General features: G+C 46.6%; 1 protein-coding gene across 2 annotated transcripts in view; it reads right to left on the bottom strand.

Annotated features, from left to right (window-relative positions):
- ARHGAP6 (Rho GTPase activating protein 6) overlaps positions 1-19,236 on the bottom strand; it is a 343,056-nt gene that overhangs the window by 150,887 nt on the left and 172,933 nt on the right. Inside the window, exon 1 of one of the 2 annotated variants that reach the window (XM_075428397.1) lies at positions 16,998-17,134. The exons of the other annotated variant lie outside the window; for it this stretch is intronic. Coding sequence (XP_075284512.1) covers positions 16,998-17,042 — 45 coding nt within the window. The 5' untranslated portion in view covers positions 17,043-17,134. Of the gene's footprint in view, positions 1-16,997; positions 17,135-19,236 lie in introns of those variants that run through there. 2 annotated transcript variants of the gene reach the window in all.

Consider the following 19,236-nt stretch of genomic DNA (forward strand, 5'->3'; position numbering starts at 1 on the left):
AGGCTGAAGGCTGGCTTCCGAACACAGCGGCAGTGGGCTCTCCTCAGCTCCACCCTTCCCTCACCATCATCAATACTTTGCCCTCTTCCTTTCTTTTTCATCTCCTATATCTACAGTCAGCTGTCTCCCAATTCCACCGCTCCCTCTTCTGTCCCCAAAACCAGGAGCCACACAAAATGCACTTCAAGAGAGACTCCGGCAGTGAGAAAGATCAGGTGTGTGTGCTCAGCATCCCCCTTCTCTGCCCGCGGAGGCAGCGGGCCCCTGTCTCTGAGGGGATGCTTCTTCTGAGGAACTGCAGAATAAAGCTGATGAGGGCATCTATAGAAAAGATGGGAAATAAATAAAAAAAAAGCCATGAGCTGAAAAGGTCATCAAGGGAGGTATTCATCTAAATGAAGAACACTGCAATGTTGATGTCAACTGGTAAGCTTGGACTCCATTTATAGTTGGGGTGGGGGAGGGATTGGGACAGAGGACATTTTCTCTTTGACTTCAGGCCATGACACGAGCTCCTGTCACTCTGCTCTGCCTGGCAGCCATTTGTTTCCACTGTGTGTAAAGCCCACACCGCGAGAAAGCGACAAGTGCAAAGGAGAGCTTCTAGATGGAGGCACAGAATAAAGATGTCCATCACAGCCAAGAGCCAGCTCCCCTTCCTCAGCCAAAACAAAGCAAAGAGGAAAAAACCTGGATAAATACCAGAACAGCAAAAGTGCAGTTTAAGGTAAAAGCTCATGTCGCCCCAAACACAAATTTAGGCCCATCTGAGAAGACAACTATCAGTCACAGAGCTCTGGAAGAGCCCTTCAGCTGAGGGAGTGAACCGGAGAAAAACCACTTCTGAGACAGAGAGCCTGCTGTGTCTGTGTACGGGCTAACGCGTAGCTGCGTGCAACAGAAAGGGGCTGGGATCCACGGCCCAGGAGGTCCCCCACGTCTTACATTCCTAGATATTGGCCAAGTGGAATTTTGCTAAACTTTCCAAATAGTTTCCTTCCAGAGAAATCACCTTCAAGCTTCAAGCAAGTATGAAGAATTCCAGGCTCAAAGACTGATTTTCTTACAAAAAGCTACATCATAATAGAACAAATACACTTCTTAGAAACCTTTGGGAAAAGGATCAGTCCCCTGATCTGCCAGACACGTGAGTAATAATTGCTCTAGCTTGTTTCCAGAGTGCTTCTTCTGTTTGCTATTGCCATTCATTCCGAACAAGAAACAGATTCTCAGGGGAACAATAATTAATAGAGTCAGTCAAGAGATCATTTCCTCTGGTCCCTCTGCAGTGCTAAATCGCATCAGTCTCCAGGAAATAGAGTAAAGTGCGAGTGCTAAAAACAATCTCAGCCTACTACGACTGGGAGGAAGGTGTGTACCGAAGCAGTGGGGGGCACGCGGGTGTTCAAAGGAGCTCAAGGGAAGTTATTCTTTTTCTTTTCTTTTTTCTTCCATTGTACCTTGAGCACCAAGGAAAATTGTACACCTACATAGAATCACAGAATCACAGAATCACAGAATAGTAGGGGTTGGAAGGGACCTCTGTGGGTCATCTAGTCCAACCCCCCTGCCGAAGCAGGGTCACCTACAGTAGGCTGCACAGGATCTTGTCCAGGCGGGTCTTGAATATCTCCAGAGAAGGAGACTCCACAACCTCCCTGGGCAGCCTGTTCCAGTGCTCCGTCACCCTCAGAGGGAAGAAGTTCTTCCTCATGTTCAGACGGAACTTCTTGTGCCTCAGTTTGTGCCCATTGCCCCTTGTCCTGTTACTGGGCACCACTGAAAAGAGCTTGGCCCCATCCTCCTGACACCCACCCTTCAGATATTTGTAGGCATTTATAAGGTCCCCTCGCAGCCTTCTCTTCTTCAGGCTGAACAAGCCCAGTTCCCTCAACCTCTCCTCGTAGGAGAGATGCTCCAGTCCCCTCACCATCCTCGTAGCCCTCCGCTGGACTCTCTCCAGTAGCTCTTCATCTTTCTTGAACTGGGGAGCCCAGAACTGGACACAGTACTCCAGATGAGGCCTCACCAGGGCAGTGTAGAGGGGAAGGAGAACCTCCCTTGTCCTGCTGGCCACACTCTTCTTGATGCACCCCAGGATCCCACTGGCTTTCTTGGCAGCCAGGGCACACTGCTGGCTCATGGTTAACCTGTCGTCCACCAGGACACCCAGGTCCCTCTCCGCAGAGCTGCTCTCCAGCAGCTCTGGAGACCTACTAAGACTAGAAGTATCTGTTTCAGAGGTCATTTAGGAAGTAATTTAAATCCATTTAAGAGGGTGTAAATCTATGGGAAGTGTAAGTGAGCCAGGAAACCTCCCAATTCTCCTGACACAAATACAAAAGCCTGGAATAAGTAGGATCATCGCAGACTCTCCCCGGCACAAGGTCAAATGGCAGACACAGTTTTGATCCTGAAGAAGGGAAGAGGTACACAAGCATTAAAAGACAGCAGCAGAAAGCAAGCTGTCAAAACTATTACACAACCTGAAAAATTGTGGGACATATTGTTTTTACAGATCAGATCTAGCCTATGCGTTGTAGAAGAGGCACCGTTCTGAAAGCACAGCTGTGAGTAAAAATGCATCAACATTATGACTGTAAGTTCACCTATGTTTCACCTATACATATATCTTGGCCCTTAAATTTTTCTCCAGGTTGGTATATTTCTCATTCCCAGAACAAATGCAATTACTTCTGCTGCTGTCAAAACTCAACTTTCTCTTTTCTTCTTCCTTCTTTTTAATTAAAATGATTTTCGTTGAAAGACAAAAAGCTACCACTGAAAAGAAAGGGTTTTTAAGGAAGAGGATTTCAGAGAAATAACTGTCCAAAACTCACAGGTAAGGTCTCGGTCAACACCAACACTGAAAATATCGCAACAGTCCATCGTCACAATTAGGCATTATGCCAGCAAACCTAACCTTGCATCAGAACGTGGCATGCTGCTCTCTTTTTCACAGGATACAAGAAATGCCCGTACTCAGGAAGAAAACATTTCCAAATGGATAACTGAACTTGGTCTCGGAAGGTAACTTCAACAACTTCTAGCAAGAGAGAAAGAGTTTTCTGTTACACCCTCAAGAGGCCAACCAGCAAGCCTTGCTTGTTCTCCCATGTGGTGGCAATGCCGGTGACATCTGTTACAGATCAATTATAATGTGGTGACTGGGTAATCTTGTGGATAGCCTCAAGTGAAATACTTCCAGCAGAGAAGAAATAAAAGAGCAGTCTATACAAACACAGCATTAAAATGCACACAAATACATAACAAATATATTGTAATATACATAAGAGAAAGACACAAAGCAGACACAAAGCTTGTGATTACAAGCATCTCTTTTCCTAAAGAAGTATCTTTTGAGCATTGCTCCTGGCTAACCTGGCGGGAAGGCAGGTCTGCGTCCTGGCTTGGCCTTCGCTTACGTGAGTGTGTCAGCAGGGTTGTTGATAAGCCAGAAAGATTTATATAAACATGTAACTCCATCTCCAAGCGTTGCTCTCCAGTGATGTTGAGCAAACAAAGCTGTGCAGCTGAAGTCTTTGGGAGCTAACAACCTGCAGGACTAATGAAAACCCAGCCACTGGTACCTGGTTGAAAAGACTCGGGATTCACCAAACACAAGAGGATTGGGGTTTTTTGCAGTCCTTTTTTGAGTGTTAGCACAATTTCTATACAAGGAACTCTTCAGTGTTACACTCGCTCAGAGTGAGCGCACATCAAACCCTGGTGCACGCTGGCCGAAGAGGTGGTGGTCTTGCCGCGACTGGCTGCTACGGGCAGGACGGAGCTCAGGAAGACACACAGCTAAACGTGATGTAAGGCTGCACCTGGGGTGCCCACCCAAACACCATGTGACTGTCCTTGTCTGAAACAAATGAAAACACTCTTGTAGCTTGTGGCTGCTCAGAGCAGGTCAATGCAGTCGGGCAGGAACAGCCCCGACCTTCAGGCTTCACTAAGTTTGCTTGTTTATGACCATCATCGAGGCTGAAAGCACCACTCCCAGGGCTGGGACCATGCTAACTGCATGCAGCTCAACATGGGCGAAAAGGACAATCCCAACTGCAAAGAAACCTCATTGTAAGACGTAACTGCAATGGGTGACAGGCAATACACAGCCATGTGTTTTCCCACTTCTGCTTCAAGCAGAGAAGCCCTGAGGAGATTCGAAGATAGCTGGTGTAAAAGCAACCTCCTTTGCCCGATCAATGTGATCAAAAAGGTCTGTTTCTTTACCTGCTTATTTGGAGCCAGACTGAGAAAACGCACTTAAATATCTGTCTAAATACTTAAATACGCACTGTGATGAGTCAGAATATTTATTGTTGCCTTGCTCTAGCCACCCTGTTCAAGTTGCATTCAAGCTTGCTTTAAAATGGATCCACAAAGACAGAGGCCAGTTCAAGCGGAATTAAAGAATATGAATAGCGAGACACATTAATTCCTCATGGTAACTCCTTTAACTGCAGAGACTTATTCCAGAATAAATGTGACCTCCTCTTTTCCCCCTTGCTTTTGCATCCTTAATAGATAAATATCAATTCTACTGAGTTAACATAAAACTGAATAGTATTACCATTAGTTGGGGAAAAAATTTTCATTCCAGAAAACAGCAAGATGAATCACCAAGAACATAACAAGGTTATTTGCGAAAAGCAAGGACACGCGTACGCACTCTCAACACTATTACCTCTGAAGGCACCAAAATGCATTAAACACTTCACCAAGCTACCTACAAGCTCTGCTCCTATCAGTTTATAAATCTGATTTCATTAAAAACTATGGCACTGACATGCTCAAAAAAAGAGAAGGGGCAACATAAAGGTTACCCTAAGGATCTGGCATGGTTACTCAAACAAGGGTACACTCTGTTTCTGATTTGTAGTTAGCTGAAATAGCTCTAAGACAACAAGATATGTTTCAGATAAACAGTTTGCTTTCAAATGTTCAACTCCACCTGTGTGCTGATTGCCAGAAAGAAAATAAATGTTTGTAATTTGCCATTTAAAGCAATAAACACATATTTTAATGCTAATCTCTCTAGTACAGAATACACCAATGTATCAGTTCATACAAAAAAACCACCAAAGTTTTGCAGTACACATTGTCAGTGATTTTAAAGGGCATGCTGTTTAAATAAAAATCAAGAACAGAAATAGGATCCAAATTTCTTCCGATCGCAGAAGAATTACTAAATTCCTGAGAATTAAAAACACTGATAAAAGGTGTTTGACAGAACCCCATGTCTTCAACTGTAATAATTATACAGGACAAAACAACAGTATACAAGGCACTCTAGGGAAGGATGAACATGAATTATTCCACAATTTGAGTTTTTATTATAAGATATAAGTTACTGGCTAGACTACTTGTAAAAAAAAATTACAAAAAACCCAAACAGATTCAAAAATCCCCTGAACTTCCACCAAATCTAGAACAAACCTCATAGGTACAGGCTGATGCAGTAATTTCTAACGGATGATGCAGATGCCTGCATGGAAGAAAGAGGCACCACATAAGACTTCCTTGTGCTGGGGAGTGAAGGGGGGCATATAGGGCTACACACACAGACTGATGCAGCAGAACAGAGGCCATGTATAAAATCAAAATGGAAAGAGGAAATGGATAAAAATTTATTTTAAACAAAGACCACATAAGTAATTCTGAGAACACTGAAACCATCCTCATCCTTGTCAAGCAGCCATGCAAATGCCGGCATTTTCAGAAGCAATGACTGAAATCTGCCTTCACTGAAGATGAAGTTTGTTTTCCTCCAGACCTCAGTGTGAGCAAAGCTGTAGCATTTCACAAGACTTCAGCCAGAGCATCTGTAATGTATCCTGTAAACAAAACATTCATCCATGCAAAATGAAACCTTAACTTAGCCTGGTCTAGTGCCCTTAAGAGAGCAACAGTGTTAGGTAAGAGATCAAACATGCAAGTGTCTCTAACACAAGCCTAACACACTCAATGCGATGACAATCCATACAAGACAAGGGGAAAAACAAAGAGGGAATCATTTTAACATCCATCTTTCGCATCTTTGCAGCTGAAGTCCTCCAGCACAAGTGAATTTGAAGGGTTCAAACCAAAGCCCCACCTTGCAAAATGACACCAGCAAAATTAAAGGAAATGTAATTAACAAAGGAGAACAGCATTAAGATCTCAGTTCTAACAAACCTATCTTGGAGAACACGTGCTAGCACATTTAATATGAACACACACAACACACACCCCCTTGGGAGAAGCGGAAAACCCTGCTATTTCCTGTGACTGTTGGGGAAAGGGATGTTCTAACTTTCAAACCTCATAGATTAAAGTAAATAATTATCAACAGCCAATTGCATTATACCCATTTTAACACCAAAGATGTAGTGAAGACTAGAAAACTGATTTAAAGGTGTAAATATTCCACCAGAAACAGTACAGTACTGATAACGTGCTCTGCACAGATTTTTTATGAAATTGTTATGGATCACCTACAGATCATCTGTATTTCTCAATGGTTCATTTTCTCGCCTTCTTGCAAAAGACAGAATTTAAGAGAACTTCAAAAAAAAAAAAGCAACGAACAAAATACTATCCTCAGGAACATGTTACTAAAGAAAAGGTATTCAATGATGTTCCTTCACTGCTTTTTTCAGGCATGAATTCTACATAAAGGGCAAGTGATTCAAACAACTGGTACAAATAAGCCAAAAGTAAGAGATAAGTAAACTCTGCTTAATGTTACCTGCAATTTAAGGTAACAGGTACCACATTTACAGCTGTAGATAATAACTATAAGGGCTTCCTGGCAGTAATATTTCTTGCCAAACACTTTGGGATTATGCTCAAGAAATGGAAAAAAAACCCAGCAGCTTGCTACTCATCAGATGTGCTCTCTGTGTGCATTTCAATTACCCTCTCTTTACTCTAGGGACAGAAATGCCACCCATCACCTTTTTCAGCCTTGCAGAGAGAAAAAGTAGTTGCAGCAGCATTAGAAGAATTTTGCTGCACAGTAACAATTACTGGGTATTTTGTACTGGCAACACCATAAGAGAAAGAAAAAAAAAAAACCCAAACCTGACACACACACCCCCCTCTCCACACAGCCCGAGGCTTCAGCTGGCTAAATGTACAGGACTGGCTCCTAGCAAAGGCATCATTTCAAATTAGCTGTGCAGAGCTAAAAGTCACTGAAAGACAGTAAGTTTGAGAATCCAAAGTGTCGTTTTTTTCCCCATCACTTCACAGAAGTCTGAATGCCACTATGGCATATTTAAAGGCACAAACATAGGCCTTGCTTACCTGGGTTTGAGAAAGCCTGCACCAATGCAGATACAGAATTAGATTACTTTAAATGGATGATGGAAATGCATAAATGAAATGCGATACAAAATCGTGTGGCACACAGCACGGGAACACTCAAATTCATCCCGCTGCCGGAAGTGCCACAATCTTGGCTCCAGCTGTCTGATTTACAGTCTAGTAGGCACACTACAACAAGATGAATCACACACAACTGTAATTAATAGTGAAGCACACTACAACTGTAATTTATAGCCAGAAAGGTTGTTCTAGCACTGAAGGATTTAAATACTCTCCAGCCGTTATGTACCCTTCTCCAGAAGTAAAAATGTATGATTCTGTTCAGCATCACTGACAACAAATTCCCCATGTGCATGCAGAAAGACTCAATAAATGGAGACTCACAAACTTCTCATAAGAAGGAACGCTTTCAAAGACTACAGTGCTATCAGATAATTAAAGATTTGCCAGGACCACCTCCAGTGCCACAAATCACCTGCACTGGGACAACTATTTTTCCACTAGAGAACTTACAAAAGGCAGAATTCCGCCCCCCCCCAAAAAAAAAATAATTAGCCAGAAGATAAATCATCAGCTGATCAGCAATCAGAAAGGACAAGAGCATCTCTTCTGTAAATAAATGCAAGCGACTCGCACTCTCCTTGTTAAATTTAGTAACAAAAACACTTGACAGTCATGTACAATTAAGGAGAAAGACTGCCCCGTTTGCTCTTTTTTACCACTTTTCTCCTCTGTGATTCTGATGGAGATTAACTCTGCCCTGTTGCAACATTTTTATCATCTTAAATTCCCATAAATATAGAATTGGACACTGCTTCACATGGGCTGTGTGGTCATACATGGAAAATCCAGACTAAAATGCAGATACATTCTGGAAGACGATAGGTAAAGGGGCAATGAAATTCTCAACTTTGCATTTAATTAGTCTGTTTTCCTGTGGCCTTAGACCGAATTTCAGATTTACATCAATCTAAATCAGACCTCTTGAATACATTTCAGGACAAGGACATGCAAAAGAAAAAAAAAGTCCATAAATATTTATAGAGGAATTCATATTGATGCTCCTCATTAACTCTGAAAACAAAGCTCATCACTAGCGACTTCATTCCTCGCAGCCAGACCATCCAACTGCGGGCTCACCCAGCCACACGAACACAGAGCCGTCCCGAACCAGCTACCTGCCAGAATGGCGCACCAGCAAAATCCTTGCTTGAAATAAAAATACGTGCCCTGGAGCTCAACAAACTGAACAGGGGGAGCTCACTTTCTGCTAAAGAAGAGAGATTAAGAACTGGCTCTGGAAAACCCAGCGGCTCTCAAACCAAAACCTCGACAACGTGCTGAGGACAGGACTGACTCCCAGCCTCGCGTGGCATCACACGGGGGTAGGTGAAACCTTCTGCTGTTTGCTCCCGGGTGCTTCAGGCTTCTGCACGTCACACGCGAGCGGAAGAGAGGGATGCGATGCTTGGCTGTCGCAAGGTGTTACGCCTCCGCTAGCAGCAGCCTCCGGCATTCCTCCAGCACTCGCCCCGGGCACGCAGCACCACAGCAATTCAGCTCTGAGGTTACAAGGACACAGGTCAGCAGCTCCCGACTGGAAAGGGTCTTCTACTCCTGAGCTGAACAGAAGCATGAAGATGCACTGCCTGTCACCCAACTGATGCTGAGCGCTACGCAGGTGTATGTCAGACGTGTCTCCAGCGAAAATACGTCATCAAGATACATACGTCTTCTCAAGACCTCAGCAGAGAATCATAGAATCATTAAGGCTGGAAAAGACATATAAGACCACCAAGTCCAACCATCAACCCAACACAACCATGCCTGCTAAACCATATCCCCAAGTGCCACATCTACTACACCTTTTTTTGAACACCTCCAGGGATGGTGACTCCACCACTTCCCTGGGCATCTCATGTCCCTCATTAGAGGGACAGCTCCTGAGGTTCACGTTGACTTCTTATGGGTTGAAACACTCCTCCCCGGTCATTGCTCCTACCCCTACCTTTGCAAGACAATGCAGAGACAGCACAAGAAGTAAGAGACTGAGGAGCTGCAATGCTGAAAGACACCCACTCTCCAGTAAAAAAGCCAAGCCATGTTCTTTCTGTCCTGCCACCTGTTTCTACCATTTGTCCAGATGTGCTCCGAAGCCGGAACAGGCCAGCAACCCAGGTACCACAACTCTCACAAGGAAACACCACAGAAACAAGCACCTGGGAGAGGAAGCAACCAGCTAATCAGGGGGTTCCCCAGTCACTCAGAGATCTCGGCTTGCACACAAATAAAATCTCCAATGTTCTGCCACAAGTTCCTCAGTACCATACTCTGCACTAAAATCACTCACTCGTTTGCTTTTATTTAAGATAACTTTCACAGAAACTGGGAATATTTCCAACACGCAATATGTGCAGCTACAAAAGCTGACATTAAAGGGGTACACAATCACAGTATGCAAGTATTAATGACAGTCTGCAATGATACAGGACACGAACAACTTAGCACAGAGGAAAAAAGGTAACATTTAAGGCCACAGTACCAATTAAAGGATGTTTTGCCCAGAGGGTCGCTGGAATGCGAGACAATTTGCCAAGGGAAACAGAGGGTGTGGACTCTGCACAAAGCTGGACTCAACATCTGTTTCAAGAGTCGGGACATATTTCAGTAAGAGCAGGACCGGGCTGCAAGTACCTGAAGGTTTTCTTCCTACACTGTTTGTGGGTTTGGTTTTCACACAGATAGCACTATATACTATGCTCATTCAAGACCTCACCTGGAAAGTATAAACACATTTCCAAGTTTTTAAGCAAGCTTAAAATCCATCTATTAAGCAATTATCTTCAGATTCTTTTCCATAGCTTGTGTTCAAACAATAAAGTGCTTTGCAAGCCTCAGGATATTTATTAATAGGACCAGACTGGAAAATACACAGTGATCTACTCAAATGAGAATTTCAGCCCGCAAGTATACTGAATCCACATGGCAAGTCACATATAGATGAGCATAATAGGAGCTTTTACAAACTAACAGGCAGAAGGAGAAAATAATCAACACCACCTAACTGAGGTCTCTAAATCAAATCTGACAACGTAGACGATGCAATCAACTTTCTAAATATGTAAACCTTTGCCAATATTATACCCTTTACCAACACCAAAAGAAAATAACTGCAAGCTTCAGGAGATACACTCAGGCCGAAGTTTGGGTGCTACACACCAGGTACCTACAGACATACGTAGCCATGCAAGATGTTTGATTTCAAAAAACTTGATCACCTACACTAAACAAAAACAGTGAAGACTGGCTCTAATCTAGTGGAATGACCCAGCCTAATAGCAGTCATAAAATCAGAGGATCATCTACCTTAACGACAGCGTAGCAAAGGTGACTGACAGTCAGATTCAGATAAAGTAATGCACAAAAATATGTTATTTAAAAGTAAACAATTCAATTGTATGATGAAATTTCAAACAGCCACCAGTATCACTTCCAAAGATTCATTCACCTGCTTCAAATATGTAAAGCATCCAAGTATGAAATAATAGCAGACTATCTTACAGGTAGTTATGATCAGCACTTACTTTTCCTGCATACCTCAGGGCACCGTAGCCTGAACAAACACAAACTTTACTCACTTTGCCTTCAGCAACCAAAAACTACTGCGGCCTATTTAAGTACTGCTGTAATATTCAGGTCCCCATTAGAATTCCTAGCACTTTTTGATTTAGTAGAGGATATACTCAGGAAATCCTTTTAACTGTGCACTGTCGAAAATGCTTAGATAGTAATCATTAGCAAGAAAAACGTTACTTATTTCTGAGTCAGCCGTGCCTGATAAGACCCAGGCATCTCCCAAGGCAGCATTAAGATTTTACACCCCTTTAGAGAAACCAAATGCGAACCACATGCATTCGCCAGCCGAGGCTTGCTACAGAAAGGTTGTCAGATTCTTTTTGTAAGCAATACGATGCATGCACACCTCCTTTATTCCCTAGACAAGAAAAAGCCATCTCACTGCATGGAGTGAAATGGCCTTCTATATTCTTAAATACAGAAAGGAAGGAATAGTGTGAAATTGAACTCTGAGTTTGTCTTTTCCAAGCCACTGAGAGTTCAGCTGTGTTTCTGCTGCAGGTACAGGTATTCCATTAGAACAAGAGCAGCAAACAGCCACTGCACAGGTATACTACTTGGTGAATGACAGAGATGCTTAGACAAATGAAAGAAGTTCAGAAGTGTTCAAAAGACCCTGTAAGCCTGTTATGTAAAAGACTGTTTCTTATGTTTTATTTTTATTCGAAATTTAAATTCAAAATAATTTAAGCTTTGAAGAGCTGTGGCCAGCAAAAATACTAGTTTTATGTCAACAGCAACAAGCGTCACAAGCAAGTAACCTCCTTCTTCACAGTACCACGCAAAGACACTCGGGTATAAAAGGTAACCGACTAGCAACTGAAGACAAATAAAAGTAGAACCAGCTATCTATCTGTGACCTCAATCATCTTCCGTTTACATGGCTTCAATCTTCAGGCTGAAAGAAATGCAAAAATCCGCCTCCAAATTTCAAAAAGGTTCTGGGCAACAGAGCTGAAATGCAAACCATCAACCTGCGAGGGGAGCGCTGACCACGTGGAGTCCAACATTCTTTCTTACGGTAGTTTCACACCACCTTCACATCTGAACATCTCCTAAAGGTTAGCACGTGTTTCCACATGCCAGTTCTTTTAGGAAGAGAAGTATTTCTGCAGAAAAATAAATAATAAAAAGAGGACCAGACAAGGGCTTGCTCAAAAATCACCAGAAAAGGACATGACAGAGACCAAAGTCCTCAGCTCTCATCTCACACCTCACCTGCACGGCTAGCCTTACTTCCAGGCACTGGTTGCCGACTTTGGCCACGCGTGACCTTGCTGCTCAGGCAGACTTCCTCAGCACCGTGAGCACAAAACTTCAGCCATCCGGCAGCTTTGCGAAGGACTACTGCTGGTTGATGAAACCCCATCTCGGAGAAGCACAATCAGCATAAATTGTACCAGGGAAGTATCCTGCCACGTCAGAGCCAAATGATTGTGTGCCTCTGAATAAAAACCCTGAAGCTCCACTCGCTTGGGGGTTTTATTAAACCGCACAAGAACTGTAATTGCACTGCAAGTGACAGATTACGCTATGTAAAGACAGGCAGAGAAATCAAATGAAAAGCAAGCTTTACCTCCTGCTGTCTATACACTGGGTGGCCACTTTCTCCATACTTGAAGCCACCTCTGTTCCTGGCCAATATCTGCAGGCAGACCAACACGACCACACCAGCACGGCTCTGCACCCGACCTGGCAAGCCTTGCCAAACTCAGCCTGCATCTGCCCTCATCTTTTCTCCTGTACATGAGAGAAAGGACATTAATATCCATGTGTGTGTGGAGAGCCCCAGGAATACATTAAGAGTTCAAGCATTGTAAAAAATATGACCTGATCTCAACTGAAATCTACTTCCTGCAACTTTTAAAAAGCCTGCAATGCAGACAAGAGCTCTTCACCTCCTCTCTTCCCCTCGTCCTGGCTCTTCGGCATTACCACTTTGCACAGCGAGTAAAAGCTGGCTGGACTCACTTCAGATGCCATCAATCCCAATCAAAGCTCGGCCTTGGTGTTCACTACTGAGCGACAAACAGTGCTCGTTTCCTACATTTATGTCTGCTCTTTAGAGATTAGCAATAAAAGCACTTTCAAATGTTGCAAAAGTGTAAGCATGAATCACCACCATCACTGTGAATTTCACCCAAATGAAGAATGAAGGATTGGGCTCAACAGCGATCGGAAATCATATTCCTCCAGCAACACATCCAACATGCATGAGGTCAGCGTAAGTCCCTGATGAATAAAACCCAAGAGTCAGATGCCAGAGATTTGACATTTAACCACTCCTCTCCTGCTAACTGCCTCTTCTGCAGCTTGATTATCTGATGAAGCTGGAAGTTTTCTTCACAATTTCCTAATTTGAAAACAACACCTACAGAGCAATTTAATTTTTCTGAATGAGTTAACTTTACCTTTGAGTACTCTCAACATGAGAAAATACACAGCTGCCTCCTGTGTTTAAATACATTTAAATATTAGACCCTGATGGGCAAGAACTTATTCTCATGTCTGAATCACTGCCTGAATCGCACCACCTGTCCTCCACCTCACCAAACCTGACTGCAAACACACATTACGGTTGTTCTGGATATGCACCCATCTGGCCTGCTCCTGCGCTGCTTCTTGCTGGCGAGCCCGCTGGGAAGAGAGAGAGACCAGACAAACAGTCCAGGTGAAGGCAGCACGCAAGATAAATTACTTTTAGGATTTACTATAATCACTATGATAAATGTGGTCTGTTTGTGGCACGTAATGTTGTTGTTACAAGTCCACGAGAGGCTGCAGGCTCGAGTCATCAGGCCACTCATGTCTTGAAATAAAAAAGGCAGGCAACTCTCCTTAAAAGTGGATTCTCGCAAAATGCAAAGCAAGCCCACAGGAGGGTGTCAGTGCTTGGGTCCTCCTCATGAAGGGATGTTTCCAGTCCTAGCTGAGAGTTTTACAGTGTCACCACTAATATCATGATTCCAGTTTGAATTATTCTGTAATCTAGTTTTGCTAAGGGTAACAATTAGCATTATGACAACTAAAATATTGGAGGAAAATGTCTATTATCCTCTTTGTAATTCCCTCTGTGTTCCAGAAGGCATTCTGCAGTTCATCAGTGTCACAGTTGCCCTTGAAAACTGTTCCCTCCACCCTTCCACGCAGACTGATGGATTTAAGACAGCAAAAATGAGCAGCAAGTCTGCCCATCGCACCAGCAAAGGGTCAGCTGGACACAGGCTGAGCCAACACATAAGACAAGACAATGCCCCACATACCACTGGAGGCAGGGAAAAATCCTTCTTTTCCCAAAATACTCTGACATCTGAATTGGAGACGACCTCAGTATCAGTCGTAGATTCAGAGGCTTAAAACAACTCATAGTTGTGTCCTCTAGGGATCCAAATGTCCCCTCTGCTCCAGCTGCCAGAACTCCCAGGTTTTGTCCCCAAGGAAGAGTCCGGCGTCTTCTCTTCAGATGAATCCCCCGCAGCACCCCACAGGTCACGGCAGCCACTTCCAGATCCCAGCTCCTCCTCATTTTCTCCTATCCCCTGGTTAAAGACAGCCAGTCTCCTCATCAGGGCAAATGTCCTCTCCCTTCAGGGAAACCCCTTCTGGTAAGAGTTTCAAGACAAAACAAGATTAAAGATGCCGCACCGAGATTAAAATGGCTATACCCAAACCAGATCATACTTCAGGCTTCCTGCTTTGGACCACTGAGGGGCCAGTGTGTGGTGCAACACCTGAGGCTATTTTGAGTCTTTTCTTCACATACACAAAAAACTACATTTCAATTTACCAATGGATCTCAAAGCAAAGTAAGCATAATATTGTTTTCTGATGTTTTAGCCAAAATACATGAAGCAGCTTTTAATTCCCCATGTAAATGCTGCGAAGACAAAAAAAAAAAACCACCCCCAAAACAACCCCCATTATCATTCCTGTGACTCAAGTGTAACCCTCTTTTTTTTTTTTTTACTTTCTTCTCCCCTCCCCCTTTTTTTTAACCTACCTTCATTTAGTAAGACAGGTTTATTCATTTTCAGCCAGCTGATTTCTTTTAACTTACTTCTCACTGAAAAAATGTTTTAACTGGTTAAAATTACCACTTTGCCTACTGGAGCTTTATGGTGAGTCAACGTTCAACACAATGCTGAGTTCAGAGTGTAACTGTGACATAATTATCAGTCATCCCACTCACACTTAACACACGCGGGATCAAACGCGCTATAGGTTATGCGATCATCCCCACAGACATTACACTGTTAAAGTCTTCGTTTGTGTAAGCTACGCTTGCAAATACACAATGAGGCTTCAGAATTGCAGTGGCACCCCTGTTGATTTATGGCCACATCATCACACTGCTCTGCAAAGGAACCGGTACAGAGGACTCGATGTCCACGCAAATTTTCAAAGTTTACACTCCAGCTTACTCTCGCTTGGTCCTGAGGCCCGAATACCCTCCAGGCACCGGGCAGCACCAGAACACGTCCCCCAGTTCAGCATCACCTGAACAAACACCAGTTCCCGTGCTCCAGGACTGCCCTGAGACATGAACCAAGGCACGCGAGAAGGAAGACCGGCAGATTCCCTTCAAAAGCACGCTACTGATGTGAACCAAGACGCTGATGGAGATCCTTCCTTATGCACTTCTACGAAAATCATGAAACCTTAATTACCAGTCCTGAAAAGCAGAAGGAAAGCTCACCACAGAAACCACTATAATTTCTTCTGCCAATAAATTAATTGCTATTAAATAATGTAACACTGTATAATTTTTATTTCATAGTTATCAAAACAATCTAAGAACTCCATTTGTATTTACACCACACAATTACTCAAAGGTAACGAGAACGGTACTAAGTTACATTTAAGCAGTAATTACTGAGGCTGCAATCCAACAAAGCTCTAAAGTCTTAGCTTACCCTCAGGTCAACAAGTGTGTGCTGTCCATTAGCCTATTTACAGGTGTCACATTAAGCACATGCATAGGTAACTCGCAGCGTCCAGATCGTTATTCTCTCAACAAACCGGTAACATCACCTGCAAAAAGTCACTTACCTCCCAGATACATCTATGTGTTGGGACTTTATGATTGAAATGTATCTTAAAACAGTAGAAATGCATATATATATTTTAAAGTATTGTTTTTAGGTGTGCAGTTTCCCCTTTGCTGCAGATATAGCAATGAAAGAGCGGTGGTTCGGCGGCGACGGGGGTTCGCAGCGGCTGGTCACCCCGCCGCCTTCCCCGCACGCCGGCTGCGGGCCAGGAAAGGGACCGGCACCCGGCGGACAGAAACACAACGCGTCTGTAAGGAGCGGCTAACGGCAGAGTGACCAGCGCAGCCCCGGGAAGGAATGAAAAGTTTCACGGGGCTGGCAGGCGACGTGAGCGCCACTGGTCCCCCGTCCGCCCAGCTGGGAAGGGGACGATCGCCCCGTAAGAAGAGGAGCCCCCAGCTCAGCCGACGCACGACCACTCGTTCTCCGGAGGAATTACTGCCGCGACTGACACGAACGCTGCCGGGACGGCCCCGCACAACGCGGCGCTGCCTCCGCACGCCGCGGGGAGCGGGGCCCGCGGCCGGGCGGGCGCAGAGGAGCGGCACCAGACCGCGGTGCGACCGCTCGCTCGCGTCCGTCACCTCCGGAGAGGCGGCAGCCGGGCCGTTCTGTGAGGGTTTGGGTTTTTTGGTGGTTTTTTTGTCGTTTCTGCGCCAGAAAATGCTCCCAATAAGGCCGGCAGAAAGGCAGCGGCTTCTCCCCGGCACGGCCTCTTGCGAGGGGAACACCAAGAGCGCGGCGCCGTCACCCCGGAGGCAGCGGCAGCGCTGCCGGCACCGGTTCACCGAGAGCCGCCCTCCCGGTGCCGGGGGCTCGCCCCGCCAGCCCGCGGGCGCTGAAGGGGACAGGGCTCCGGGGACCCCTCCGGGTCCGCTCCCGCCGCCCGCACCTCTCCCCACCGGGGCGCGGCTGCCGCCAGCCTCCCGCAGACCCGCGGCTCACCCCCGGCACGTGTGTCCGCACCGTCCCCCCGCACCCCCCGGCACTCACCGCGTAGCGCAGCGCCGGCTTCTCGCCGAACACGGAGTCCCCCATGAGCGCGGGCGGGCGGAGGGGCCGCTCCCTCCACACCACACGGCGCGGCGGCGGCGCCGGGCGCTGCTCTGCCCTCCGACGGCGGCGGCAGCGCCGGGGTTCCCTCCCGGCAGCCTCTGGCCCCGTCCCCCGGCGCCCCTCCCGCAACTCCTGCCTCAGCCCGCCTCCGGCCGTCCCCTCCCCGCCCCGCCGCGGGAGCCGGCAGCCCCTCGGCCGAGCCGGGCGGCGACGGCAGCGGGAGGCGCGGCCGCTTCCCCGCGCCGCCGGAGGGGCGGCGGTTTGCGGTCCTCCCGCCCCGCGGCGGGGCCGCCCCGCCGCCCGCCCCCCGCGGCGCTCGGCCCGGCCCGGCCCGGCCGCACCTGCGGGGCGGGAACCCCCTGCTGCGGGGCTGCCGCAGCACTGAGGGGAGGTCGGGCGGCTCCGGGCCCGGACCCCGGCCGGTGCCCCCAGGCCCCGCCGCTCCGTCGGTCCCGTCCCGCAGCCCCGGAGCAAAGCATCCGAGCGGCCCGGCCCCGGCCCGCAAGGGAGGGCCCGGCGGCGGCGGGGAGAGGAGGAACGATTGAAACCAACTTTACGAGGCACGCTGTCGCGCTGCCTGGTTCGGGAGGCTCGCGGCCCTGCCGCACGTAGGCTTCGAGAAGTGAAACGCCCTTTGGCGGCCTGCTCGTCGCTTTACGAACGCCTGTTTGCACAAACCGTCGAAGACGAAACAAATTCGGAGGGAAAACCGCTCTCTGCGGCGTTCCGATGAGCAGTGACTGCTGCGTAACCCGCAGCATCTCCGTCGCAGAAGCGTTTAGAAACCCGCCAGGCTCCCTCCGCCAGGCACGACCTCGGCAGAGCCCGGCTCGCCACAGGCTGGGTGGCTTCCTGAGCCCTCGTCCGTCTTTCTCGTCAGTTTTTCAAGGCTTCGCACAAACCTTCGCCAGCACGGTAACTCCCCCAGCTGCTCCCAGTTGTTCTCTGAGGAAGCGGCCTTACTCCAGTGCTGCCTGACGTATGTGAAATTAATGAGTTTTACTGTTTGCGACCCACAACCGGGGCAAACATGTTACCATGCGCATTGTGTTATCTATAAATAAAGGTAACATAGTTCTTCCGGGGAAAAAGAAAAGGTATTTTGGGAAACAATTTGTAAAATAACTCAAAATACATGCTGGAAAGATAGTCTGAGCCAAAGTTTTTACGTGCTCTGCTGATGGTGTACTGTACCCAATGAGCTTCCAGTTACGGATCTTCCATGGGTCTTCATTCCTCTTGTAGAGGAAATCATCTTTAAGAGTTCCCATGGAGGAGGAGGTAATTTTCAGTTGACTTGGCGTGGACAAAGAATACAGCATCTGCCTTTACCCATAAGGTCCGTTTTTGTCTCTTGCGTGAACAATCTGTGCCTCTCTGCCCCCCGGAAAACGGGGCAGAGGAGGTGTTTGGGCAGTTGCAGAGCACGTACTGGAAAGCAGCACCCATCAGAAAGAAGCCTCACACATCAAACATTTCGAATGATAAGGATCTCCAAGCAGGCAGACGAAAAATAAAAGTGGTTGTTTTTTTTTTTAAATGGATCCGAGTGCCTGATTTTCCCTCCTGCAGTTCTGCTTTTTATTTATTTCAGGGCGACAGTTTCAACCTGAGAACTCTGCCTACACCACGCGCTCTGACTCCAGACGTCGTTCTCCCCCTGCTCTGCAGGTACAGTGTCTGACCACAGAAAGCAACAGAAAGCAGGTGAACAAGGCTGTCGAGAGGCGTATGGTATTTCTACCCTCGAGCTCTGCAGCATCACCACCTTCCTTGTAGCTGCATCTCCTGAAAATGGTCAGTGCCTGAGGAAATGCTGAACATCAGGATTAGAACAAGGGGTGGGGGCATGTTTCAATAACCACCCCACAGTGAAAAGAGTAGTACAGGAGGCGACCAGAAACCCCCGACTGGAAGGCAGAGAAGAAAAAGACCAGCAAAGGGCAAGATGCAGAACTTGGAGGAAACGGAGTCGTTCAGGGAAAGGGAGAAAACCATAAAGCCGGGAAGGTGAGGAACGCCCCAGAGGGAGAAGCCAGCGAGGGGATGGACTAATGGTGAGGTCTGGCCGGTTGAACTCCTCTGACCAAGCAATGCATTGCTGCCAGAAAGGGGGGTCGGGCTCCTGCAACCCCCTTCATCCCCGGCCCCCAGCCGCCCGCTGCCCCCGCCTCGC

Source organism: Opisthocomus hoazin, chromosome 1, assembly GCF_030867145.1.
Source record: "Opisthocomus hoazin isolate bOpiHoa1 chromosome 1, bOpiHoa1.hap1, whole genome shotgun sequence".
In the NCBI taxonomy this organism is placed as follows: domain Eukaryota; kingdom Metazoa; phylum Chordata; class Aves; order Opisthocomiformes; family Opisthocomidae; genus Opisthocomus; species Opisthocomus hoazin.